Source organism: Drosophila albomicans, chromosome X (genome assembly GCF_009650485.2).
Source record: "Drosophila albomicans strain 15112-1751.03 chromosome X, ASM965048v2, whole genome shotgun sequence".
In the NCBI taxonomy this organism is placed as follows: domain Eukaryota; kingdom Metazoa; phylum Arthropoda; class Insecta; order Diptera; family Drosophilidae; genus Drosophila; species Drosophila albomicans.
In genome coordinates this window covers 8,892,930-8,920,443 of record NC_047627.2, presented here as the reverse complement: position 1 = coordinate 8,920,443, position 27,514 = coordinate 8,892,930, and the positions used below count along the sequence as shown (strand labels likewise).

General features: G+C 39.7%; 3 protein-coding genes across 5 annotated transcripts; 1 reads left to right on the top strand and 2 right to left on the bottom strand.

Moving 5' to 3' along the window:
- Nucleotides 1-1,478: 1,478 nt before the first annotated feature.
- Nucleotides 1,479-24,986, bottom strand: LOC117564936 (pleckstrin homology-like domain family B member 2). Of its 3 annotated transcripts, XM_034243892.2 has the most exons (10): nt 24,343-24,986; nt 14,129-14,243; nt 11,021-12,795; nt 10,778-10,959; nt 8,956-9,725; nt 8,729-8,882; nt 6,471-6,621; nt 2,271-2,734; nt 2,070-2,202; nt 1,479-2,009 (listed from the first exon to the last, which is right to left on the bottom strand). In XM_034243892.2, exons 2-10 carry the CDS (start codon nt 14,241-14,243, stop codon nt 1,833-1,835), a joined length of 3,921 nt encoding a protein of 1,306 aa, XP_034099783.2. In that variant the 5' UTR covers nt 24,343-24,986; the 3' UTR covers nt 1,479-1,832. The 3 variants fall into 3 exon arrangements, with proteins under 3 accessions (XP_034099783.2, XP_034099805.1, XP_034099811.1); XM_034243914.2 differs by lacking the exons at nt 8,729-8,882; nt 8,956-9,725; nt 10,778-10,959; ... (1 more) ...; nt 14,129-14,243; nt 24,343-24,986 and adding an exon at nt 6,774-6,915; XM_034243920.2 differs by lacking the exons at nt 6,471-6,621; nt 8,729-8,882; nt 8,956-9,725; ... (2 more) ...; nt 14,129-14,243; nt 24,343-24,986 and adding an exon at nt 3,801-4,025.
- Nucleotides 24,987-25,554: 568 nt separating this feature from the next.
- Nucleotides 25,555-26,435, bottom strand: LOC117569330 (uncharacterized). Its single transcript, XM_034250463.2, has 2 exons — nt 26,071-26,435; nt 25,555-26,009 (listed from the first exon to the last, which is right to left on the bottom strand). Exons 1-2 carry the CDS (start codon nt 26,381-26,383, stop codon nt 25,642-25,644), a joined length of 681 nt encoding a protein of 226 aa, XP_034106354.1. The 5' UTR covers nt 26,384-26,435; the 3' UTR covers nt 25,555-25,641.
- A 111-nt stretch (nt 26,436-26,546) lies between these two features.
- On the top strand, nt 26,547-27,468 carry LOC117569341 (actin-related protein 2/3 complex subunit 3). The gene is made up of 3 exons (XM_034250474.2): nt 26,547-26,662; nt 26,812-26,985; nt 27,074-27,468. Exons 1-3 carry the CDS (start codon nt 26,657-26,659, stop codon nt 27,428-27,430), a joined length of 537 nt encoding a protein of 178 aa, XP_034106365.1. The 5' UTR covers nt 26,547-26,656; the 3' UTR covers nt 27,431-27,468.
- The last annotated feature ends 46 nt before the right edge of the window (nt 27,469-27,514 follow it).

Genomic DNA, 27,514 nt, shown 5'->3' with positions numbered 1-27,514 from the left:
CGTCAGATACTCGTTACCCATTTGGAATAAAAGCATTATGGTGTCGTATTAATTTTAAAATATACTGCAAAAATACTTAAAAATACCAAATTAAATATTTGGTATATTTTTATAGTATTACATTTAAAATATACCATAGAGAATAGAAATATACCAGATTGTGAGCCAAAGCAACTAAGACTCGTAGTAAATAAGTGATTACGACTATACAAAAGTACTTTTATATAAATTCTATAATTCACAGAAATCAATATTATAGTTATTATTCTTTGGCCTAAAATTCGGGACAAAATTCTAGCTCCTAAATTTCGCTTATTAATCGTTTTGCGGGGCGGAAGTGGAAGTGGCAAAAATTTGAAACATATCAAATGCGTCGAAAACAATAATATCTCTATCTCTTATAGTCTCTGAGATCTAGGTGTTCATACGGATGTACAGACAGATAGACGGGCAGTCGAACATGGCTATATCGCCTCGGCTGTTGACTTTGATCAGGAATATATATACTTTATTAGGTCTGGATGCCTTCTTCCTGTTATATACATTTCCTGGAGGCACAAAATTATAGTACCCTTATACTCTGGGGGATTTCTTCACGAATGTTTAAAGAAATTGTAATTGAAATCCCAAAAAAAGCCGATGGGCTATTGTGTCATATGTGAATAAACAAAAGAATGTCATTCAAACATATACAGAATATTTTTAATTTGTCAACTGCCTCTGTCTATTCTATTTTTCAGTCAACAATTAACTTTTATTAAGACGACAAATGCGCAGCTTCTGTTTATTTTTAGTTTTCCTTGAACTTTGTTGAGCAACATATTCTATTTCTAAAATGCAAAACGCAGAAATTATTCAAACACTTTTTAATAGTGCAGCAAGTGCACAAAATATCTCGCACTCACGATTTCATATCTGGTTGAGTCACACATTAAAAACACAATATTTTATTCCTTGTAATTAGCATTTAATTATGTTAATTATTATGTTTTATTTTTATTTAATTTTTGATTATCATTTTCAGTTGCCTGAGCACAGAGTTTTGTTTGAAGTCCGTTGGCTTTTGTTTTCTTTCATTTGTTTCTGAGAACACACAAAATTGAAAATCAATTTCGCCGTGTTGCTGCCTAAAATTGGTTTTTATAAAAATACACACAAATATATCTGATATATATATATAGCTATATATGTATGTGTAGATGTATTCTTTATAATTAAATTAAATTCACATCAAAACTTCAAGTATGTATATATATAGTTTTATATATAAAGTAGTCAAAGGTCCATTTGGTTATTAGTAATTTGTTGTTTTTGTTAAAATAGTTGATGAAATGGTTTGCGCGTTATTATTGGCATTAGGACTGTCAACGATATATGTATGTGTAGATATATATATAGTTTTGTATGTGGGTGTTCGTAAAAATAATTGCTTAGCTTGCTAAAGTCTAGATTATGACAAATTAAAAGCATAAAAAATACATTCTTCACTTTGGTCCAGTACTGAAATCTCGGATTTCGTTAGTTGCCAAAATTGGTTTGCTTAGTTTCTTGGGTTTGTTTTTTCTTCTTTTTTTTTTGTTTTTGTTTTTGTTGGATACATACGAGGAGATTATGTAACCTTGGCTAGGGACTACCTCACTTCACTGTTCGATTGAGCTGCCTTACATGACTAAACAACTTTACAGTTTTACAAGTTTACAGAGTTTTACAGTTTAGATTAGTTTACATCTTAATTGAGCTTTACAGGCGGCTGATGGCGGCTTCTTTCTTCTTCTTTCTAACTAGTAACTATCTGGCTATCTATGTATATAGTAGTAGTATATCCGTATTGCTCAATAGTCCAAATTGCCCTGGGCTCCGGTTATGATGGCATCAATCCAAATGCGTGCCGCTGCATCGGATGCAGCCTGTAGATTGTAGCTGCGCTTCTTCGTCTTCACAATGAATGTGCAATGCGGTCGACCGCTCTTCGAGGCATTCAAATGATCCAGATACACCTCATCAATGGTCTGCAAGTGAATTTGAGTTCAGTTTATTCTTGATAGTGAGATATTTAGTTGAGTACTTACCGAAAAGTAGGCGCCTCCTCTTGGCTTGCGCTCCGATTTGTCCGAATAATAGATGAGTGCACTGCGCTGACGATCGAGAACAAACCAACGACGTGACCACGCATGAAACGTGGCGCCCAATTTGTGCAGGTAACTACAAAAAGAGAAGGACAGCAATTAGATCAACTTCTAATGGTAAGTTTACTCATTTTTCTTACTCACCCGCGACAACTTTGTGCATCGACAAACACATGCGGACATAGATCGATTTGATGGCCAGCTGTTTCGATGTGATGCCGCAGATTCAGATCCGGCGAGAAGATGGGCAGGTAGCGTGTCAAGGGACGCTGATGCTTGGCGAGCGCACGTTTCCGTTCCCCATTCGCATTCACCGCATTGACGCTGGCTGTGCTGCTGCTGCCGGTACCGGCGCCGCTGCTGCTGCCCCCGCTGCCGCTGCCCGCTGATGCCGTATCCTGTGAGTTGCTATTGCTGCTGGCTCGCTTGTTGTTCTCGCCTTGCTGTTGATGTTGCGCTGCTGTTGATGTGCTGTCATTGGCAAATTTAGGTGCCTCAATCGAGGCATCACAGTTGTTCGCCTCGGACAGCGGACGTGGACTGCGTGCTGTGGGCGCCACAACGCCTACAATGCCATGATGCTCCAGTTCCGGTTGCGAGTGACGTTGCTGTGGAGAAGAGCAGATGCAGCCAACAAAAAAGTTAGAAATTGCGTGAGCGTACGAATGAAGGAGAGGAATATTGTAAGTGGGTTAGCGTGTTGACCAGCTCTATAAATAGTAGATAGTAGATAGAGACAAAGACAACGCACTTAAATTTTTTTTTTTGTTTTTGGTGTCAGTGACAAAGCTGCGCATTCCGCTGGCCAAGCGCCAAGGCGTTTAACCCTGCAATGCCGTCGCCATTAGTTCCCATAATTAGTTCCTTTCAGGCATATATGCTATATTAAGATGCGCCCAAAATATCCTACAAATTTCACCAAGTTCGTGCAATAAACACAGCTGACATTCTATTCTTATATTTTGTCGAAACTACAACTACAGCATTTTGAACCGTTTTTGGACATAATATTTATATTTAATATCAATATAAATTCATCTTGTTAATCCTCATCTTTTTTTACAAAAGAATTTGACATTTTTCTTGGAATATACAACATTTAGAGTAAATATTGATAATTGATTTTTATTTCTTTATTTACTATACATCCTATGAATATTAATGAATGCATATTGATAATTGTTTTTTTATTATTAATTTTTTTACTGCACAAAATATTAACTTTCAGGAAATTCTTTAATTTTAAACAGTTTTGCTGAAGCTTTTCTTGATTGAAGGCACGATACACATATTTTCTTATTAAGTTTTCTAATAATGCAAAAATTAATGTTCATTAATGTGTTTCATTGATTGACGAATTTTGTTTACTCTCTAAATTTGTGTTTATAGCTGATTGATCGCGTTATTATTTTTATTTTTAACGTAATTCTTATTTTTTCTCTTGCTAGCATTAATAGTCAACTATATTACACTTCATCCAATCATTTCCGATATATGATTGAATACTCTATAACTTTCACTTGTAAACGTTATTTTTATTTACAAATATTTAAAATTCTCTTGATAGCATTAATAGTCAACTATATTGCACTTCATCTAATCATTTCCATTTGTTTTGCAATGCAAAAAGGTTTTATGGAATATGATTGATTGATTGATCACCCACGCACTCACTAGATAATAGAGTTCTGTGCGTTGTCGTGCATTCGCATCCATGCGACGATGCTGCACATATGTCATCCAGACGGACATGATTCTGCTGCACAGTGGTTAACAGGAATCAGGAAACGATCAAAGAGATTATATCTTTCCAAGAGTTACGCGCTATTGCAACGGAGAACGTGTTGAACTGCGAATGCGGAATGTAACCGCAGATCAGAGATCGTGCGAATCAACGCCCGACGCGAGGCTGTGGCCAAAAGTCGAATGAGGCGAACGCGAACACTGTCCAGCGTCGATGGCGATAGCGATGGCGTTGTAGTATATATAGTATGTAGGGGAATTCTCGATCAAGATCGGCCAATTATAATCGTAATGGGGCAAAAACGATTTGTGGGTCTATTGGCTACTGCTTATTGTGTAAACAATATCCATCCCAGCCCCAAGGTAAACAACAACAATAGCATTAAAGACGCAAGAGGCGAGGAAGAGAGAAGTGCGCAAGGCGCGAGCAACGGACGCAAACTGACGACTGACCACAGCGAAGACGGAAAAAACGATGAGAAGACTCGATCATCAGCTGCTGAACATTAAGGAAAATAGAAAATATTATTATAAACTTATTAATAAGTGTAGTCCATAGAGCACACAACTGCTGGCATAGCCAAAATCAGAGAAGAGGAGGCGGAGGCGAGTCAAAAGCATTTTGCTTTAAAATAAACATTGGCAAAAATATAACAAATATAAAATGAAATGAGATGAGATGAGTAGCAAAAAAACAAAAACAAAACACACACACGACGAGTTGTGGAACAAATCGGCAACTCGTAACTCGTGACTAACGATCCGACGATCGACAATATCGTGACGTTTAACGTTCTATCGATAGACAGACAGACAGCTAATGAGAAAGAGAGAAAGAAGCGTGAGAGAGTGGCAGATTGATCCTTAATAAACAAGACCTCTAAACGATCTCTGCGTCATTTTTTCGGCAAGTCGATTACTCAGCGCGAGATTTATGTGGGGCATGCCGCGTCTGAAATACCCTGCAATGTAAACAGTAGTTGGGCTAAAGTTTACAAATACCCAAAAGAATGTGTTGAAAAAACAAAAATTATGATCGCCAAATTATGTTCCATCTCAAATAGAATTCGAATGCTACACAAAATAATATACATAAAAGTTCCGATAAAAAAAAAAGAATACCTATTTGTGCACTTCAAATATGGAAATCTCTAGAAACCGAACCGAAATGTAGGTTAACAGTGATAAGAACAAATAATACGATATGTGTCTGATAACTGTGCATAAAAGAATACGCATTTCATTTGATTGAATGTACTAGAAATATTTCAAAAGTCATTTCTGATTTATTCACGACCTTAACTTTTATGGAGGCCACATCTTAAATCTAAAATGTTTAGCGATTCTTCCAAAATAAACCACTTACAACGAATTCTAGATAAATTGTTGTTTACCTCAAACAAACCATAAACTAGTTGTAAGCAAAGATGCATTACGCAAATGTAAGGAAAAAATGTGTTTGCATTAATTTAACGTAATTTCCTTAAAATGAATACATTAATTCCTGAAATCTTAACGTATCGTGTAATAGATTGCTTCCTTCATAATCCCCCCCAATTCACAAGGCGAACCTCTCGAGTTGAGTTTTATTAATATGTGATCGTAAATTGCGAGTATTAAATAATGATAACCACTTTACACACTCTGTTGACTTTAGCAGTTAGTATTATTAATTGTTCATTCAGACTTCAGCATTATCGTATGCCATTTAACACATTTCCCAGTTACTCTGACTGTCTTTCCTAACGACCTTTGCTAATCTCACACAATTTGATAAAAAGCGCAAAATAAAAAGAAAACATTTTTGTATTTACTTGGTTACGAATGTTGAGTTATTTATAAAGTTGTTGGAATGCTGGCAATGAAAGCAGGAAACTCACACAAGATTACACTTAAAACAATGCGGTTACTATAGGGATTGTTTTTTTCCCCAATTCATATTCCATTATAACATCGAGAATTATCGATCGAATCAGATCTAGATAACAGCACAACACTCGCTTTGTATCGTTATATTATTTTCAACTGTTTTTTTTTGTTTGTTTGTTGTTGACACGCACTTTATTTGCTTTAGCACAGGAAAATGTAATGGATGAATGACTAGATGATACCCTGTATTTTGTATATAACTTCATTTTAATATTCCACATTGCAAATTCAAAAGTAAACTTCTTTTATATAAAACAAAACTAGAGTGAACTCTTTCTTTTAATCAAGGGACACAAACAACCCGTTTTGTGCTTTAACTACAGGGTATGCTCGCCTGTAGTAACAGCTTGTAGTAATTGTATAGTATCTGTTTAGTGTCTATAACTAATCGTAATCTTTGCCAGCGATCGCTGACCATGTAAATCTATCGATTCAAGTATTTGTTGGTCAATAATTTGAATTGTTTATTTTGCGAATTGACCGCCGCGCCGTTCAATTGTTTAAACAATTAGCGTGGGCCGGGCGTGGTCAATATTGCCTTCAATTTCCCGCCAAGACAACGATAATAACAATTTTGGAAAACAGAAACTTGAAAACGCTTTCGCTTTGCTTGGCCTAGGTTCGTTATTTCTTTTTTTTTGGGTTTTTGTTTTTTGTTCGATGACAACTCACCTGTTGTTGGCCGGCATTTGTTGTTGTTGTTGGTGTTGTGGTCTTTATTATTGTTGTTAATGGACTGCCATCAGCTGACGCATTAATTGTTTCCTTTTCGTTGAGCTTCTGCAATTCGGTCTTCTCAAAGAGTTTGGCATCTTTGCCGCCGCTAAAAAGATGAAGAGAAAACACATTCGATGTGAATATTTTAATGAGTATTAAATTGGAAATGAATGTGGTGGTTTATTTTTATCCAACATATTGATTCACTTATCATCGATTTAGATATAGATATATACTATGTAGTAGATATATGCATACCAGCATGGAATCAGCGCATTTAGCTTATCCATGGCAATGACTAATGCAGTCACTGTCGATGCTGCTGCTGCTGTTGTCGTTGCTGTTGCTGCTGTCAACTGTCAACTGTTGACTAAGCGAGTGCCAGGCAGCGGGAATCCGACTCGCTATCGAAATTGAACGCAGCCAATGCAAGGCGGTTGAATGGCAAATAAAATAAATACGCGCTCCCACACACAACAGAGAGCAAGCCAGCGAGCGAGTGAGAGAGAGTGCAAACAGCGACAGCTGATAAGCTTATCAGTTGCCGACAATTGCGAACGCAGTCGACGACGCGACGTCGTCGTAATTGCAACAGACAGAGGCAAGAATTCAGGTGACGTCGCGACGATGCCGCTTGACCAACTGAACAAACGCCAATCGAACAGATCTCCAACCACTTGACGATTATTCACGCGAAGTTTAAGAGAGAAGAGAAGTCGAAGTGAAGTTTTGGGAGTTGTCATCAAATAAAGAAAAGAAAAAAAACACACACACTAGTTAATCAAACAAACGCACAATATTTGTGTCTGGTTTTGTTGTTTGTCGTAACAATATTTGAAAAACGACACGTAATTCGAAAACCGGTTTCCATTCCGAATCTCAAAAACACACAATCAGCGCCAATCGCTGTCGCTTTCAACGCTAAAAACGACGTCGACGTCGACGTCTTCGATGTTTACGTCGCTGTCGCTATCGTTTGCCGCATTGTTTTGCCATTAGCAAAATATTTGATTAATTATAGAGCCAACGGGTTGAATGTGCACGCCACCCAAAAGGCATTTACACTCTCCAACACACAAACGGAAATGCTTATAAAGAGCTTATTTCGATAATTATTATATTTGACGAATTTAAAGGTCAAGGAAGTGTTTCTGGTTTCAGAAAAATCTAATAAAACTTATTATAATTATTAACTATAGGAACTTTAAGTAATTATTATTATTATTATTTTAAACAACTCAAACATGTTCCTGTATAGTGACGAATATTGGAAACTTCGCATGAATGTAAGAAACTTGAGTTTAGAAAAAATATTTCAAAATAGTTTAAAATGTTTTTAATTTCACTCTTTTTTAATTTTAAATATTGTAAACTTAAAAAAAAAAGTATTATAATTTTTATAAAATCCCAAGATCATTTATAGATAAGAATGTTTCAGAGTTTAAAGTTAACTCATATTATTTATGATAATGGGAAACTCGAAATAATATAGCTTATTTTTAAACCTTTTTAAGAAAAAATGTTGCTGAATAACGAAGAAAGTTTCCAAGTTTAAAAAAATATCACACTATAATTAATATTGATAAAGAATATGGGCAATTATTATTTGAGAAATATTATATGTAAATATTAGTGCAAAATATGCATTGTAGATTAAACTTGAAGGCAAAAAAAATTCCATCCATTACATATTATTTATATATCGAATCTACATATTGATGTATGTACATCTGTAGTTGGTTATACATATATAAAAATTCCAACTTTCGTCAAATCAGTAAATGTCTTTTTCGACTCTGTGTAATTTTGTAATTTACTGTCCAGACTTGAGTAATTTGTTATTGTTGTGGTAACGATTCAAATGGAAAACACTCATAATTCTTGATAAAAAGATAAATGCGCGGAGATTGTTGGCAACTTGATAAGATATATGTACAAAGGGTGAAACAATATGAGGGCTATTTTGTAAGCGAGTGTAATGAGTGTGGTGCATTGAAGCGGTGTTGTTGTCAGCTGCAGAACTAATTAAGAGCGCCATGGCGATATAGCGATATGGATGGCGCTATAACCATATGGGATGGGGGGAAGAAGGGCAAGCATGTGGAACGAAGACGCAGAACGCCTCGGCGCACTTTTGGGGTTAGTCAACTTGAACTCGGGTCGGGGTAAGGAGGAAGAGGGAGGTTCCATTGATTCAATTACGAGCTACTCACTTGGCATTCAATGGGGCATGAGGCAGCTGTGGTGATTGCGGTGCCTCTGTCGTTGTCTGCTGCGTGGAACGCAAGTATTGGGTGCGTGCCTCGTCGTGACTTTTCTTCTTCAGGTCATAGATCTTCTGACGCTCGTGCTCGATGACCTGGTGACCTGCAACCATAAGCGAGAGAAATAGATCTATTGAATTCTGTTCATTTATAGTATTCGTGGGTGACAACTTTACCTTGCTGGGCAAGCAGCAGCTTGCGATTGCGTTCAATCTCTTTGATGCTGTCAAAGATCTTTGTGCTGGCGCCCTGGCTGGTCGAGATGGGTGCATCGTTGGCCACCTTGCAGCTGCGATCGATGTCATCCTGCGAGGGCACACGACGTTCCAACGGATTCACCTCGAATCTATCGCTGCGCAGCGATAAATTGAAGCTAATCTGTTCACAGCTGCCCGCATCATAGATCTGCAATGGCGGACGTTTGGGTGTGCTTGTGGTCACCTTATTATGATCACCACCGTGAGGCAATTCGATCTTATTATTGTTGTAGAACATGTTCTCGTTGACACTCTTCGACATTAAATCGTCATCGTTGCGTCGCTTCGGGCAAAGCAATTCCGCTGAGCCAAAGAGCGATTGCGACATCACACCATTAATCAGATTGCTGCTGCTGCTTCCGCTGCTGTTGTTGCCATTGGCAACGGGTGAACTGCGTCCACTGTGCGACGGCGTTGTTGTTGTCGTCGTCGCTGCTGTTGTGGACTCCTCGCCGGGTTCGTCGGGTCCCAGCTGTATGCCCAAAGATGCCAGCTCAGATTCGAGTGTTAAACGCTGCTCTTGTCGCTTTAGTTCCTCGTGGCACGCATGATGCTCTGACTCCTCCTCAAAGTATTGAAATTCGAGATCCTCGAAGTTCTTACGATCGCTGTCGAGGGATTCGCACACGTGCTCCAGCTCCTCTTTGAGGCAGGCATTGTTCGGCTTTTGCTTCAGCATTGCGCGCAGTCTGATTAAACAAAAAAAGAAAAGCGAACAATTAGTACTTTATATTTCAGTTTCAGAAAATACAATTTATATTTGCTTCTAGCTTTGAAAGATTTGCCTACTATAAACATAACTTTTATAAAGTCGAAAACATTTCATCAAAGTTGTCAAAGTTTAAAGTTTGTCTACACAATTATTGGACCCTGGACAGATTTAATTGCAGTACTAATTTAAATACCGGTTCTGCAGTTGGAATTATACGACTCATATTTCATAACTTGTTTAGTTCTAAATTATACAGTTTGAGGTAGTTGAGAAAGTTTCCTGTAATAACTTCTACACAAATTGAGTTGCAACTAGGCAGCTGTTATGAAATATATCACGCAATCGCTATAGTCATGAGCTTTCAGACTCTAACAGCTATTCTAAACGATTTGTGTGTATCTTAATAAATGTAAATATATAAACGTCTACTTAATTAATTTAAATATAGTCTAGCTATGTGCTAATGATAGCTGTTTCAATTAATTTTGGGCATCTTAATAGAGTTCAAAATTCTCTATATAGTTTCTATACAGAATTTGTTATACAATCCTATCCTTCATCAGAATATTTTATCAAGAAATTATCAAAAATTCTAAGAGAAATTCTTTTCTATTTGGGTATTTTATACAATTTTCTATACAATCGATTCCACTTCTTGGTGTAACAGACATTTCAACTAGGAATTTTGTGACAAATCATGTTTCCTATAATTTCAAATTTTCTAAATAGTTTCTATACAAAATTTGCTAAACAATCTATGTATCTTGTTCCTCTTCTTCGGCACAATATTTTAACAAGAAATTTTGGAAGTTCTAAACACAATTTTCTACACAATCGATTCTAGATATCAGACCTTTTTCAAGTACTAATAACATATTTTAAATTGTTCTATGATTCTTCTTAAAATTTAAAATACAATTTTCTATGCAATAGATTCCACTTCTCTCTCTGACTGATATCTTAATAGCTGCCACAACTGCTCCCACTAATATAAATATAAGATCCTCTATCTTAGCAACGCTTCCTTACTTATTGAGCTGATCCTGCTTCATTTCAATGGACTGCTTGAGCTTCGCCTGTTGATTCTCCTCCATCACCCGCGTGGCATTGCGTTGCGCCTCCAGGCGATGAATGCGATTCTGCAGTGCCTGCAGCTGCTGCCTCGGCGTGCTGGGTCGCGACGTCAGCGACTGATGATCACTTGGTTCCACCTGCAAGAGTAGATACAAGATTACTTTACGTTTGGATCGTTTAAAGCATTTGCATACTCACCTCGATATGTTCGGTGTTTGGCGGCAGTTCGGCCAACTCGCGTTTGAGCTGCTTGCGACGCTGGAGCAGCTCACGACGTTGTCGCTGCTCCGCATTGATGCTACGCGGCGCTGGCGCTGGCTTTCGACTGGGTTTGGGCGAGGCCTGATGCATTGTTTCTGATTCGTTGAGCTTGAGGGTGAGATTGTTGATATTCTTGTTGGTGCGCTTCGCTGGCGTCATTTGCACTTGCACCTGACGCTGTTCCTGCTGCTCCAGTTGCTGTTTGCGTTCGAACGACTTGAAGAGCTGCTCGTAGTCGCGCTGTTGATTCGGAGGCGGTGGCTTTGGGGCCAGCGGTGGCTTAACCACAGCTGCAACCGGCGTCGATTGCTGCGATGCGGCAAAGGCATTGCCAAAGGACACATCCTTCTTGGGTGACATGCAATTGGTTCGTATTTTGGTGCGTGGACTTTGTGGCACATATTTACCGCCGCCGCCCGTTCCACTTTCATGATTCGAGTTTGTTGCGCCGCTGCCGGCAGTTGATGTTGCAACAGCAGCAGCAGTCGAGTTGGAGTTGGAAGCTGAAGCAGCGGAGGACACGTGCAGCTGGCCATTGATCTCGACACGATTCGGACCCAGCAGACGCACATTCTCATAGCCCGAGGTGCTGCTAACCAAGGCCAGATTGCTGCTGCTGCCGCCGGCGCTGGCATGCTGCTGGAACGGTGACTTCTTGTCGCGCGGCAACGAACCGTTTGTCTTGATCCGATTCTGGACAATGGGCGACGAGGTGATGCTGCTGCCATTCGCATTGCCGGACGAGGCATTGTGCATGCCATGATTACTGCTGCTGTTGTGCTCACGTTCACGTTCCCGCTCTCGCTGCTGCTCCTGCTGACGATCCGCGTATTCGGTGCATATCTTTAGCATATCCTCCAGCTCGACGCCGCTGTTGAGCTCCGTGTTGATGCCATTCATCGCATAGATCTGCAGACCGCCCGCCGTATAGGTGCCCGGCTTGGGATAGCGATCGTAGCCCACATTGTTCACCTTAGTCAGCAGCTCGGCAGCGGGCACAGATTGTGACTGTGGATGTTGTGCCTGCGCTTGCTGCTGCTGTTGCTTGAAGATCGCCGCATTGCTGGGCACATTGCAGTAGCCGGCATTGTGGCCAATGCCATTCACATTGCTACCGCCTGGCAATTGATTTTTGGCATACTGATTGTTCAGCTGCTTGTCGCTGCGATGATTCTCGGCGAGATTACGGGCAAAGCTCGCATACTTCTGGCCGAGAACATCGCGTGCCGGCATATTCACGGTGACCAGATCGGAACTAAACACCTTTGGACACTGCACACCATGCATATTCATCTCGGGCGCCGTCTCGTTGTGCTTGAAGGGATTGATGATGCTCTCGTAGAAGCTCTCCAGCTCTCGCTCGCGGGCCTCGTGACGCGATTGCGACTGCGATTGCGTCGACTGTTGCGTGAAATCGATGTGGGGCATTGAGATGCGCTCGTTGGAGCCCATGGCGGAGCGCATCATTTGCGCCTCGTCGGGATTGTTGAAGCGCAGATAATTCGAATTGCCAATGGTGATCATGGCACCCTGGCTCAGTTTCACCTCCTCGCCCTCGATGTGCGCCCCGTCGATCAACAGACGCGCCTCTGGCTCGGGGACAATCGTCACCTCGTTGCTGTCGCTGCGATAGATGGTGCAGTGCAGCGGACGCACTCCGCTCCCGTTCAATGAGATGCTGCAGCTTGGCGCCGATCCGATGGTCGTGTCACCTGTCAATCAATCAATCACATGTCAATCAAAATAATCGATCAGCAATGCATATTTCCACTCTAACTGTTGCGGTGTAAGTTTAACTGCAACTGTAATTGTTATTCTAACTGTAACTCACGTTGTCTCTCGCTCATTCGCGCACTATGAATGAAGACGAGCAAAGAGAGAAACAGAACAAAACGGAACCGAACCGAACAGAACAGAACAGAACATCGCACAGGGCTGCGTTGTTGACCTGGCGCTCTTATCTCACATTTTTCGGTGAAGCAACAGCAACAACAACCACACGGCGTCCTCATCAAGCCATGTTACCGTGGTGCGCTTCAAAAGATTACGCACAGTGGTTGTTGACATTTGTTGTACCCTAAATGCAACAACTTCAATCAGTCTACAATAATTTCACTATTTGCAATATAAGAATCTCTAAAATTGCTCTGGAATTCACAATTGAAGTTTTTAAAATATTTGTAGTGAATATTGTTGCATTGATTATTTTCGTTTAATAAACTATATAACGAAATATATTGTAGTGTACTAAGTTTTATTACAAATAATTTAATAAATTAATATAAAAAGGAAAATTTATTGTTCTTTTTTGTAGTCACGACTTCTTTATTTTTTTTTTTTAATATTGTTCAAAATTTAGGTTTTTTTTTGGAAATTAGGATTACTTTGATATAATTTGCAATTATCGACAGGAATTTATAAATAAAATGTAACTATAGCAGCCCATTTTTAAAGGATGAATATTTTCTAAAACTAAAATAAATTGCAAACAAATGTTTGCTGCAAAGTCAGAAACATTTATATATTTAACTAAAGTCTTGTCGTGATATTCAACTTTGATATCTTGTTTTTAAGTAAACATAATTTAAGAAGTGACGGTGAAGACATACGAAAATGAGAATAAACTGTTGTAATAATAATAAATTTCGAGGTAAAGAAAGCTGTTTAAGCTTACGATATGATATGTGGCTTAGACACATATTTGAAACTCTTTATCTTTATGATGGCATACAAAAATAAAACTGCAGATCCTAAAAGCTCTCGGAAGTTCTATAGGATTTTTCGCGTCACACTGTGCGGCATCTTATCGCAAAGCGTTGCGGCACAAGCGTAAAAAAAAAACAACCGTAAAACCAAAAGAAACCAATTTTGTTATTGTTTCGCTTTTCTTTTTCGTGTGCGTTTGTGCGTTTGCGTTTCATTTGCGTACCATGTTCGTTTGTTTCTCTCGCACAATTCTCGATTCTGATGAATTTTGATTATCGGCTTACACGCGATCGAGTGACCTTGTTTCTGAGAGCGGGGGAAGCGGGGCTTTTTACTCACCAATATGTATGTAGTGGATGGTGACGGCGGTGCTCAGGCGACCGCCTCCTAAGCTAACCAAATGTGGATCCGAGGCGGCAACTCGCAGCGATGGATCCTTTTTCGTCAATGACATCTGCCCAGCAGCAACGGGAGTATACCAAAAAGAGAACAACAAAAAAAAAGAGAGCAAAAACACGATGAGTAAAAGAACACAAACACAAACACAAGCACATGCACAAACACACTCACATACAAATGCAAACACACGTCGGGGCAGCGAGATGACGCAGCGTGTGCATTTGTCAAGGCGTGAAATTGTCAACTGAGACACAAGGCAAGCAACGCCGACGCCGACGCCGGCGTCGACGTCAGTGACAAATACAAATAATACACACACTCATACTATTGTACGCACACGCTTGCGCAGCTGCTCTAAATTATTATTGTTTTCTTTTGTTTCGTTTCGCCTGCGTTTCAATTCTCAGGACACTCATTCACTTACACATTCGCACACGCACGCTGTTGGCTGCGCTAATGAAGTGAGCTGCGCGTCTGCCTGCACACACATTCACACTCACACTCACACATGCATGCACACGTGCATGTACATACATATGTTCACCTCACAGCTGTGCAGTTTAGATGCTGTCAGCGTTGTTGTTCTTGTTGTTGTTATTGTTTTCGTTAGTTGTTATTGTTTTGTATTCTTCTTCCCGGTATTTGGTGTTGCCAGATCGTGGCGCGGTTGAAAATCAATTGGAAAGCTAATCAATCAATTTGGTTGGGCAAATAAATGAAGAATGCGGCGTTTGATAACGCACGCACACACACACACATGCACAGTAGTGTGGCACGTGTGTTTGTGTGTGCGACGCACGCATTCAAGTTTTCACTTTTTATTTTTGGGCGCGGAAATGACTTTGTTGGGTCGACTGTGCGTACACATGTGGTTGCCTCAGTATGTGTGTGTTCGAAACATTTCAATGAGCCAAATTGGGTCATAAACACCAAAAGTGGTCGACAGCATGGAGAGGAAGCGAAGTCAAAGCTACAAAAACAAAAACAACAACAACAGCAGCAGCAGCAATGCGATTAAGCTACATCATCATCATCAACATGATCCACAACAGCACTGCTCGCATATGTGTGTGTGTGTGTGAGTGTGTGTGTGGTATGTGGGCCAAATGTATGGATAACCAGAAATGAGAGCACGCTGCCAAGCAGCCCTCTTAATGCTGATAAAGTTTTCCATTGGACACGCATCATTTTCATTTGCTGTCGCCGTTGTTGTTGTTGTTGTTCTTGTTGCTGTTGCTCACTTCTTCCAACATTATTATCATTATTATCAGCAAGTCGTAAGTGTGTGTGAGTGTGTGTGTGATACAATTCACCGGTCATGTTGACAATGTGAAGTAATTGCGTTAAGCTCTAAACAATTGCGATTGTGTAATAACTGTGAGTGTGTGTGTGTGTGTGTGGCACGCATGTGGAACAAGCTTCGCTTTGCCAGCTTAGCATCCACACAAGCACAACACACACGAAAAATATGCCAGACTTGCCAACTCCTGCTTAATTAGGAATGCCGCCTGTTCACCTCTCTCGCTCTCACTCACATGGCCATTAGCCATTCTCATGCCCATTACAATAAACATTACGAAATGCATTTTTATCGTCTGCGTCTTTTGTTGCTGTTGCTGTTGTTGTTTTCTTTTTGATTTTTGTTTTAATGCTGGCTGCCGTGCACCAATTCACCCGGCACGTCATCTTCTCTGCATCAGCGTTCAGCGTCATCCTCGCATTCGCTGTCTCGCTCTTGCATTCGTGTGGCAGACATCAAAAGTGCCAAGATTCAAGATGTGTAATAAATAATCAAAGAAATCAACGGCAACGGCCACAGCCACAGCAAAAGCAACAGCAACAGCAACAAAAGCCAAACAATGAGCAGGCAAATGAGTCAGACAACTGCTGCAATAATAATAATAATAACAACAACAGCAACAACACGTGTTCCACAGAAACACACATCACGGGATCCACAACTATAGCTATAGCCAACAATAGTGCTATTCTATTTTATATGGCTTTCAAGTTGTTTTTGTTATTTTTCGCATTTCATGAAGCATCAAAATTCACTTTTATTGTGATAAGATAAAAGCACGCAAATTAATCGAGCCATCCACAATTGTAGCTTCCGCTCATTAATCACACTTTTCATTAACATCAAAAGATGCTCAAAGTCCTGATACAGGTTCCAATTTTAGGCCTAGTCATAAAAAAATATTACTCTGCTTTTCTGTGATGATGACTATTCAAATGAATTTGGGCTTAAAAGTTTATTTCCTCTGCGAAATAATTCAAAAGGTGAGGATAAGACCATTAATTAGTATAGATAAGTATATGAACTACTTATCGGTTAAGCACTTACATTTATTTTAAGAACTTTTTGTTGACGTTTCAAATATTCGGGGCGAAAAAGAAACAGCCACAAAAACCGCACTCGTCAAATGTGACAGACGAACTGGGAATCTGCGAAGCCAAACAAACAATTAAACAATGGGCCAGAAACAATGAGAGAAACAATTAATGAAAGCGTCAACGCAATTAACGTTTCATTTTTTGTTTTCCGCTACAATGACCAAACAAGCAAGGAGTTTGATAATTTAGTGGAACGATATGTAACAGACAGCAAAAATGGGTAAATTTGAAAGTAAAGTTCATTTGAATTCCCTGATTTGTTGTATTTATTTTCATTACGATTTTCATAGAGCATCAAATCTGCGGTCTTCCGCGTTTAGTGAACTCTTTTGAGTTGCTTTATTTCTCTGTGCCCGACTTGAACAAAGTAAACTTCCCCCTCAACACAATAACTATAACTATCCCAGAGAGAGTCGATAAATTGTTTGTGTCCTCACCCGCTCACTCACACTGTTTTGCACTTTAGATGCGTCTGTCGCTCTGAACTGTAAACATTACAGGAAAACTGAATAACCCATAGATTGCCATTTTTAGTTGTCTTTATTTATAGAGCGCAAACACAGCTGTGTATCCAACTTGAAAGCAAAAACACCGTTTCAATAATGCGATACTAGTGACAAGGCGGGCGAGGAGCGACGTCTCTGGAACATGCTGGCAACTCATTTACTACATGAGAGGGAGGTTGAAAAAGAGTGAGAGAGAGAGGGTGCGGGGGAGAGACTGGTGTCTGAGACTTTATGCATTAGCGGCGGACCAACTCAACTGTCAATACTCGGTACGATTTTCAATTGGCAAAACCGTTCTTTTTTCTTTTTCTTTTTTTTTTTTGTTGGCCCTGTCAATTCATTCAATATCTTTTTGTTTTGGCGATTGCGAATGTGGGAATGTGGGATTCTCTTTTATTTATTTACTTTTTTGCTTTTTTAGGGGGGCTGCTGCTGTTGCTGTTACTGCTGTGGGCGTGTTGCGAGTGTTCGCTAATTGAAATTGCCTGTACATTTGTGTTTGTGTTGTTTCGCCTTGACTTAACCCCACAAATGTGGGCAGTAAGCCATGTGGATCGTATGGTCATTAAACATTCCAATGTACCGGCATTTTCTCCTATTTTTTTTTTTTTTTTTTTTGGTTGTTCGCGAAATATATGTCAAAAGACTTGCGAACCGATGTGGAGAGTAGTTCTCAAGAAGCGTGGAATTCCCAAAACTATTCTTAAGTCAATCAATCTATCATGCGATTGATCAAATTAGGCTTTGTCTTCTTTCGTTTGATCTGTTGTTTTATTATTGCTTTCGCAACGCCTTCAGACACACTCCAAGTGAAGATGAGTCGAACGAATTCTGAAGAAGTTGAAAGTTCTTTGATCAATCTTCAGCTAGGGTTGTCAATCTGTTTAAATTAAGGCAGCATTTTCTTTAACTAAAATTTACAATTCTTTCATTGCATTCGAGAAAGTTATCGAGCTTCTTTGATCACAATCCTGCCTTCGCTGTGAACTGCAGTCGAAAGCTTTTGTGCTATGCAACAGTGGCTGACAAAGCTTTGCTTTTCACTTTGTCCCACTTTCAGTATCTGTGTGTGTGTGTGTGGATCGCATGTGGGCTGTGCGGTAATTTACAAGGCTGCCTTGGGCCGCTGGGCTGTTGGCCAAAATTGTGGATGGCATTTTGGGCCAGACATGCAAACTAGTTTCGGCCGCCATAACAAACCGACAGCAAAATACAGCAAAATAAAAAAAATGGATATTAAAATGAAATACAATGTGACACATGGCAGACACAATTACGAACAGTACACGACGTGTATTTTGTTTTTACAATTATGTATGTGTGCGTGTGTGCGTGTGTGTATGTGTTTGTCTGTGATTGTTGTATGTTAATAAAAATAAACATTTACCTACACGGGGACTGCGCATTTTCGAATTAAAAACACGCAGAGCATAGCCAAAACAAAAAATATATCAAAAATTTCAATTATATGTGAATTTTTGTCGCTTTTTTTGTATTTGTGTTTCTTTATTTATTTTTTTTTTTGCCGCTGGGGTCGCAAATCAAAATAAGAATCGCGCGCGATTTTATTCGCGTGCGTTTTTTTATTTATACATTTTTTGTTGTATTTTTTTTTATAGCTTGTGAAGGTCAGTCGGTCCGGCAGCGCAGTCGACGTCGACGGCGACGTTGACACGGAGAGTGTTAAATTTATATTGCAATATTTCCAGTACTACGTGCGTGCCATAAACAACAAGGAAAGAGTTGATAATAATGCGGAAGGGGAAGGGAAAGCCAATCGAGGGGGAAGAACTGGTAACGAGCTGCATACTAAAAATGCAACCCACTTTTTTTTTTAAGTGAGCTCTTCTTTTTCTTCTCCTGCTGCTTCTTCTTGTTTGCTGATTCATATCGTTGACAAAGGGCCACACACACAAAGGAAGCTCTTTCTCACACTCACAGTTGCATGCACATGTAAATGTGTAAGTGGGTATTAATGTATTAACCCCAGCTAACGGTAAATGGTTAGAGGGGGCGCCACTTGAAACTGTCAAAAATGAAGCTGTTTAAATGCCTACATTGTACGTGTGCCTATGTGTGTGTGTGTCAAGTGGCTTGTTAATTATGGTCATGACTCGAAAATTACCTAAATATGTGTGTGTGTGTGTGTATATGGAAGAAGCAAAAGCAACAATCAGAACGTTGCCACTCGAGACCCTCTTAAGATGACGAAAATCTAATTAACACACACTCACACATAGATACTTCATTCGTCCCCCCTTCCCGATTCCACTCCTTCTATGCTCACTTCATTGGCTGCTGCTCAAATTGAGTTCAATTGAAGTAACTGTTTACCAGTTGACAGAAACAACAACAATAATATGGCATCATTTACGCATACTCACTGTAGCCGTCTCGCTTTCGCATTTGCCTCTCCGCTGCTTTTTGTGTGTTTGCAGGAAAAGGGTAGAAGCAATAACAATGCAAAATGCGCAATGCAAATGCAAATGCAAAAGGCGAAGCAAAGCTGTTGCTGCGTTTGCTGATGTCATCAACACACCAGCAAACAACAATAAAAACGCGAGTAACAGCAGCGAGCAGCACTTGTTATTTTGTATTTGTATTTTGTTTTTGCTTTTGCTTTTGAGCCAGCGTCATTGTAAGCTCAAAGCGTGGGGCAACAATAACAAATAAAAAACTTGCTCTAACTGGATGACTTCATTAATTGAACACGAAAGCAACAAAATATGCAAAATAACTAACAAATACAATTTACATACACTCACACACTTGTAATTACAATGATAGCGGCAACAAAACGCTGGCGTGCGTGCGCGCAGAACAAAAAAAAAACACACACACACACACATATACAAAGCAAAGCCACAACAACAAAGCCGCATTATGCGCACTTGACTCGCTTACGCTCACGCGTGCGCGCCGCTCTCTCGCTCACTCAGTCTCCTGTTTGGTTTTTGCGCAAGTTGGCAGCATCTATTTGTGGGGTCACATTGTTTTGCGTTTTTTTTTTGTTCTGCATGTGTGCAAAGCGTAGGTGCACACTGTGCACTCTTATGAAAAAGACAATTCAATTGTAAATGTTAAGTGAAGTCTATTGATTCAATTGGATACGACTGCGTTTTTAATTAAGCAAAAACAAACGAGACAGCAAAGCAAATACACACACACACATGCGTGGGGTTTTTGAACTTCCATTCACTCACCCCGACGCTCATCTAACTCCTTCGGCCAGTGTGTCCACAAATAAGGGCCAATGTTGTAAAGTCTTCGCTTTTTTTTTTTTGTTTTTGCACACGACCGGAAAACGGAAACGCCTGATTTGGTTAGCATTATTATGACTTTTTCGAGTTTTATGCTAGCTGGGCCCATTGTCATTATTATGAATGTTGCGTTTATGGCCGTGCCGCAGACACAAGAGGCACAACTTATAATGACGGGCTGCTCGAAAATTCCAATTGGGCCATTTGCTGCAATGGGAGCAGCCTAGAAAGGTGTCGCCACACACAGACACACACACTCACACACGCATACATATGCCATTCATCAGGCGCTCACACACGTTGCGATGCGCCATTAAAGATCAGTGACGGGCGGGTGACAAAGTGCGTCCGGTTTCGAGCATTTCGGATGCAAATGTCCAAAAGGCCTCCGGGTCTAAGTCTGAAGTAGTTGCGAGAGTCGTCGTCGTCGTCGTTGTTGTTGTTGGTGGTGGTGCCAATGAACGCAATGGAAACGTTATGGCCACCTTCAACGCACACAATATTGGCAATGCTGTTGCTGCTGTCGAAAAGTTTTCCCCCTCAATGGAAAAACTATGCAGCCGGCTGGCTGAAATGCGCACAGCTGCAACACAGCAAAACGTGCAGCACATAAAAAGAAGTGTGAAATGGAAAAACACATAAAAAAAAACAAAGAGAAAAAAAGAATATAGAAAGAAAATACGCGCACACACACACACACACTCACGCACATAAAACGAGAACATTAGAGGAATTTCATTTAAATTTCATTTTTGGGTTGGGTTGGCAGCGCCGTGTGACCTGCTGACAATTGGCGGCTTCGTTTTGATGAAGAAAGCGCCGCTTTCAAAAAAACTGCAGGCAGGTTTTAATAGTCGACCAAAAAGCTTCATAAAAGTCCGTCCATACGTCTGTGTGAATGTATGTGTGTGTGTGTGTGTGTGTAACAAGCAATGTAAGCAAATTCCATAAAAGTTCTTTACAGACCTCCCATTGTTATTGTTGTTGCTCCAACTGTAATTTGATGTGACACAATCTCTTTCTGCATCAACTCTGCTGATGGTTGAGGGGACTCAGATTCAGATTCAGTAAAATTCATGAAACGAGACCCGACAGGCGAGAGACGAGTGGAGGCAAGGCGAGGCGAGACAAGAACAAAGCAATGGCAATATGGCGTTGATGGTGACGTCTGTCAAGCCAAATCAGATGCAACTTCAACGACTTGTCTTGCATTGCCCTTCAGTATTCTTACACTGCACTAGTTACGCACTAGCTACTTTGTAGATAGTTTTGTGTTTAGCCCTTAAGTGGTGTGTGACTGGTTCAGGGATCTACACTGAGTAACCACCGTAGTATTAATTAAATATTTATGAAGTCTCAATTTAACTAAAAACTAGACTACACAAAAACACACTAGTGATTTCACTACTGCCTTACTATTACTGTGTACTGCTGGGGTATTAAATTGAGTGCATGGCAATATGAGCACAGTTTTTCTGCGTTTTCCAGGCATCCAATTGTGAATGGATCTCGGATGAATAAAGTGCAATGTGCACAAAGGAATTATGAAAAAAGACACTCGTCGAATTTGCTTTTTTCGTATTAAGTAGAGTAAAAACATACGTGAGCAATACGAGTTTTGTAGAAAGAAATTATGCATTAAAGAAATTGAGAGTTTTTGCCACTCAGTTTTATCAGTTTGATAATGTTTAATGGGCAAATGCAATATATTTTTACTAAGTAAACAACTCATTCCAACTAACTAGCTGCCAATCATTAAGCATAAAGTTAAGTTTGATGGCTTAAAAGGCTTGAAAATGTCATGAGAAGTGCTTGGCAAAAATAAATAAAGAATTGGCAAGGGCGGCGAGTAATGCTAATTTGTGTCAGAGCCCAAATAACATTTGATGCATAACACTATAAGAAGCAGTCGACAAACTTTTCGTCGTGCACTGTGGGCGTGTTCTATGCCTACTCTATGCTATGTCCGTCTGTTCGTTATTCTGTTGACACATAAACTGCATTTGGCAGCACTTGATTTCAGTGCTTCTGTGTCGCACACACACACACACAGACCTGTATTTATGCTTTTGGCAACATGCAGTGATGATGTTTTTATATGAGTCGCTGTCTAATGTCTTTCGGATATGCTGCTGACGTTTATAATGATGTTTGCTGGCCGTTGACAATGTTGATGAGGCGCCACAAAACATACAGTGCAATTAATTGATTGTTTACAGAGTAAATAGAGGCCGGAAAAATAATTATTTATTCATATCGTTGACATGTTTCTTATTTCTTTTCTGAAATGCTTTTTTCTCTTCAAGTCTATTATATATTTATTTTATTGATATATTCTTATTTGAAAACTTCGAAAACTATTTAATTTATACTAATAATCTATGTTTTTCTGTAATTTTAAGAATCAGCTTAAGTAAAAAAGCTTAAATTCTTCTGTAATCTGTTATTGTGTTGTAAGAAATAAATATTTTACTGTTTTTAATTATATTATTAGTGAAGCTATTTTATAAAAATTACAGAAAACCTTCTTGTCTGCATAATTTTATACGCCACTGTGCGACTGAGCTCATTTCTTGGCACCACCTAACTTAACCTTAGCGCAACAATTTTGCGCAATAGAATAAATATAATACTAGCAAAAAAATGCTAATTAAATACACACACACAAACAAGCATTAGCAAACACATGTTGGTGTATTTATGTGATCTACAAACGCGCGACCGGCGAAACGCAAGCATTAAATGAATATAAGCCAATGGCAAAAAAAAATAAAAGTGAAAAAACGCCATCAAATTAAATCAAAATCGACAGTTTCGCCGGTTGCGCAGGCGTCGCAAATAAAATGCCCAACCCACAAACAACTGCAAAAAGCGTGGCAAAAGCAAACAGCAATAAAAGCTATCTTTTCGTAGCTAGTTTTTTTTCTAACACTAGCTTAGGCTCTTTTTCACACAGTGAACAACGAAAGGATGTGACCAGACTCAATGCCGAAAACAAAAGCTGCCCTTTGTGTCTAAGTATGTGTAACAGAGACAAAAAACACGTTCAGCCGAAACAGTCGAAAAAAAAGAATAAAAAGCAAGCGCAAATGTCGAACAAAAGAACAAGTTCTCCAAAAGCAAAAAAATAATAATAAAATATGTAGCTTGTTATTGTTGTTTTGTTGGCTCATTATACAATTTTGGAATTTTGGCCAATTTATAAAATTTACATAATTTAATGGGGGTATCATTTTGAATAGTGTAATTTGTATTTTTTTTTTGGCTTTGCTTTGCGCGTCATTAGTGTGAAGTGTATGTATGTGTGTGTGTGTGTGGAACCCAAGTGGATTTTAAAACTTTACACAGAAGAGAGCAGAAGAAAGGCACACAGGGTAAAGGGTAAAAGTTTAGCTTGCGTTGAACTTTCTTGGGCTGCGAAAGTCACAATAAGAAAAAAAAGCAAAGCAGCAACCAAACCCAAAACAAACTTGCAGTGACTGCGCTGCTGCTGCGCTGCGCTGTGGTCGGTCTTTCTTTTTGCTGCCGGCTTTGCTGTCGTCAATAACTCCTGCAGTGCGAGCGACGACGACGACGACGACGTCGACGTCGCATTCACTTGAGAATTGCTGTTGCTGCTGTTGTTGTCTGGCAGTTTGTCTGCTTTTTTATGGAAACCGGCTAAATTCCATTTGATTGGGATGGGATGCCTTTGCCTTGCCTTTTCTTTCTTTTTTTCTTATGTTTTATGCTTTTTTCTCACTGCATTTCACTATTGTGGTCGCTCGCCCGTTTTGAGTTTCTGCTGACGTCGCGACGTCGCTGTCGGCGTCATTGTTAACTGTGCACAGCTGTCAAGGGCGTTGGGCATTTAGTTGTTGTTGTTGTCCTGCGCGGGCAGTGACAGCATCAGCAATTTAAAAATGTACATACACATACATACATTTAAACAAACAGACAGCGTCTTATATGCATAATATTTATTGTATATTGTGTTAATTTGCATGCTTACCTTTTACAACTGTATACGTCTCCCTTTCTCGCTCTTTCTCTGTGTTTCTTTTTGCCGCCTCAACTGTTGCTACAGTTTACCAACTGTTATTATTGATATTGTTGTTGTTGTTGTTTCTGCTGCGTTGCCCGCGTTGGCGTCGTTGTCGCTTCGCTCACTTGGTGGTGGATGTTGTTGTTGTTGTTGCTGCAGTTCGTCTTGTTGTTGTTGTCGCAACAGGGAATGCATTGAATATAATTTAGTTCTTATTCTCTCAAAAATGTCCATTCATTTTTTGTGTTGTGTGTGGCATGAAATTTACATCTGAATGTGCCGCGCTGCTGCTGCTGCAGCGAATACAAACAAACAAAACACAGCGAGTAAACGAGTTTGTAAGAAGAAACCGCAATAACACCAACACCACCAACATCAACAACAACAAAGTCTGAATTCAATTTATCAATCGCAAAGCTCACGTTTATCATCAATTTACGAGCACACTTTTATTCAATTATTTAACTCACTAGTGTGTCGCGTTTCAATCACAAACAAATGCACAGTTTTCAATGCACAAACAAACAAAAACAAATTGTCAAAAAAAAGCAAAATAATAATAATAATAATTTTTAAACGCACGCAGACGCCGTTGCGCCAGCTCGTTCGATGGTTTTTTTTCGACTGAAGCTGAAAACGCGACTGTTAATGTTAACAGGTCTGAGCCTGAGCGCAACAGTTGGTTAACAGTTTGCACACATTTGCTGGGAAACGCATTTGATATGCCAATACGCCTTTTGCCTGACGTCAGAAATGTGCTTTTTAAATTTAGCGTTTATTTTATTGATTCTATTATTAATTTTAATGTTTATGCAAAAGCCGCAATGATATAAATAAACATTGGCTCGACTTATGCGGTGCACCCGCTAAATGCGCTAACATGGCACGCGTTAAGCGCAAAACGGAGCTCACTTTACGTAATTTAACAGCGTTGTGAGCGCCAATTTGTCTAGTTTAAATTGAATTAGATAATTAAGCTAGATTAAAAACATAGTAAGTGGCAATGAATCCACAAGCTATTTTATCTATTCGCTGTATATTAGTTAAGATGATTATACGAAATCACAACAAATACTTTATTATGCTGTAAGACGTTGTTCAGCGTAAGTGAAACAGCTGCTGTTAACGCAAAATGCGCAACTTAGCACACGCTAAACGCAAAAAAGAGCACACTTTACGTTATTTAACAGCGTTGTTAGCGCCAAAGAATATATTTTTGAACTAGTTTAGTAAAAAAAAAAATTTAGTAAACATATTAAGCTGTTACTACGCTTTTTCCAGCTTCTTAGCTTTCTTAGCCAACTTCTTGAGGTGTTCGCTCTTATCCAGATTGTTCTGGAAGAATGTGGTCTCCTTGCGCGCCTGCGAGACCTCCGTCTGCAAACGTTGCTTGTGCACAGCCTGTTCGTAGTTCATACGCTCGGTGAGATGCACCCATTTGAAGCGTGGCAGATACTTCATGCTCCACAGCGAGTCATAGAACTGCGACTTCTTCCGTGTTGATATCTGCTTATTGTTGAGCAGCGGCACAATTTGTTTGGCAATGCGCTTCGATTCAAACTCTACCCATCCCTCGGTGAAATGTATATTGTACTTTTTGCGCTTATTCTTTTTCTTTGCCTTGTCTGGGCCGCCTAAAAAGTAGAGAAATGTTGTTGTTATTATTGCTTGATGGGGCACGTGTTGTCCACTCACCTGGTTGCTTTTCGGGCTGCAAATAGATGCGTCCCACTTTGCCGAAGTCACTGAGTATTTCACGCATTCGCGTCACATTCATGTGTTTGGGGATATTTGATATATAGATGATGCCCTTTTTCCGTTTCTTTGGCACTGTTGCTGTTGCCGCTTTGGCGGATGCATTGAAATTGGCCAAGTCCATTTCATCATCGTCGTCGTCGTTATCGTCGTCCTTCTCAATCTCGCTGTCTTCCTGTGACTGCTCCACATCGTCCTCGCTTTCCTCAGCATTTTGTGGAGGCGACGGCAGCGATTTTGTTTTCTTCTTCATATTTGTTTTTAACACAAAACGTGCGAACAGTGTGACCGTATTATGCACACATAAAAATAACTTATTTCCCGCATTACTCATTAGACACTGGTAACTAACATACTGCATTTACATTATGGGCAGCTCGCTACGTAAACGTTAAATATCGATAACGGTTGACCAGGGCTGACTTATTTTGCCGCATACAAAACAATTCTTATTGATAAAAGCAAAACAATTGAATTGAGTATGTTTAAATGTTAATAATGTTCAGTTGATTGCCGCCAGCGTAAAATGCCAGTAAGTAATGCCTGCCATGAAAAGTGCATGACTAGTATGCGTTGACTAATGTGCAGTATTTTGTGTGATGATAATGTGTTGTGTGATTAATTTGAATTTTACAAAATCTAACTTCTGTTTTTCTCTTTTGTTTTGTGTCTGGTTTGTAGGCTTATCATTCAGAGATCGAGGAATTCCAGCGGAAAGTGGGTAATATGGCCATTTTGCCGCTGCGAACAAAAGTACGGGGGCCAGCGCCCAGTGTGAATACTGATAACGACATCATTGATGACTCACTGAATTATTTCAAAGCGAACGTTTTCTTTCGCACATATGAAGTTAAGGTATGTTTACAACACAAACACACACTCATAAATATTTTATTCCCATGTTCGAATTGTATCTAATCAATGTTTCTATATGCCATTGCAGTCGGAAGTGGATCGTGTTCTTATCTACATAACGCTCTACATAACCGAATGCTTAAAACGCCTCGAGCGTTGTCCCAACAAAGAGCAGGGCAAACAGGATTTATATTCGTTGGCTATAGCGAAATTCTCTTTACCTGGCGACGCTGGTTTTCCATTGAACTCGGTCTATGCCAAGCCGGATAATGCCGATTTAATGCGTGAATATCTGCTGCAATTGCGCCAGGAAACCGGTCTCCGATTGCTGGAGAAGGTCTTTAATACGGACGATGGTAAACCGAATAAATGGTGGATCTGCTTTGCTAAAAAACGCTTCATGAACAAGAGTCTTTCGGGACCTGGAGGAGTACATTTTGATTAATTGTTTGTTAGTCAATAAATTATAATTTTAGATAAGAATTCCAGTTTTATTTCAAAAATCGATATATCGATAAAAATATGAAAA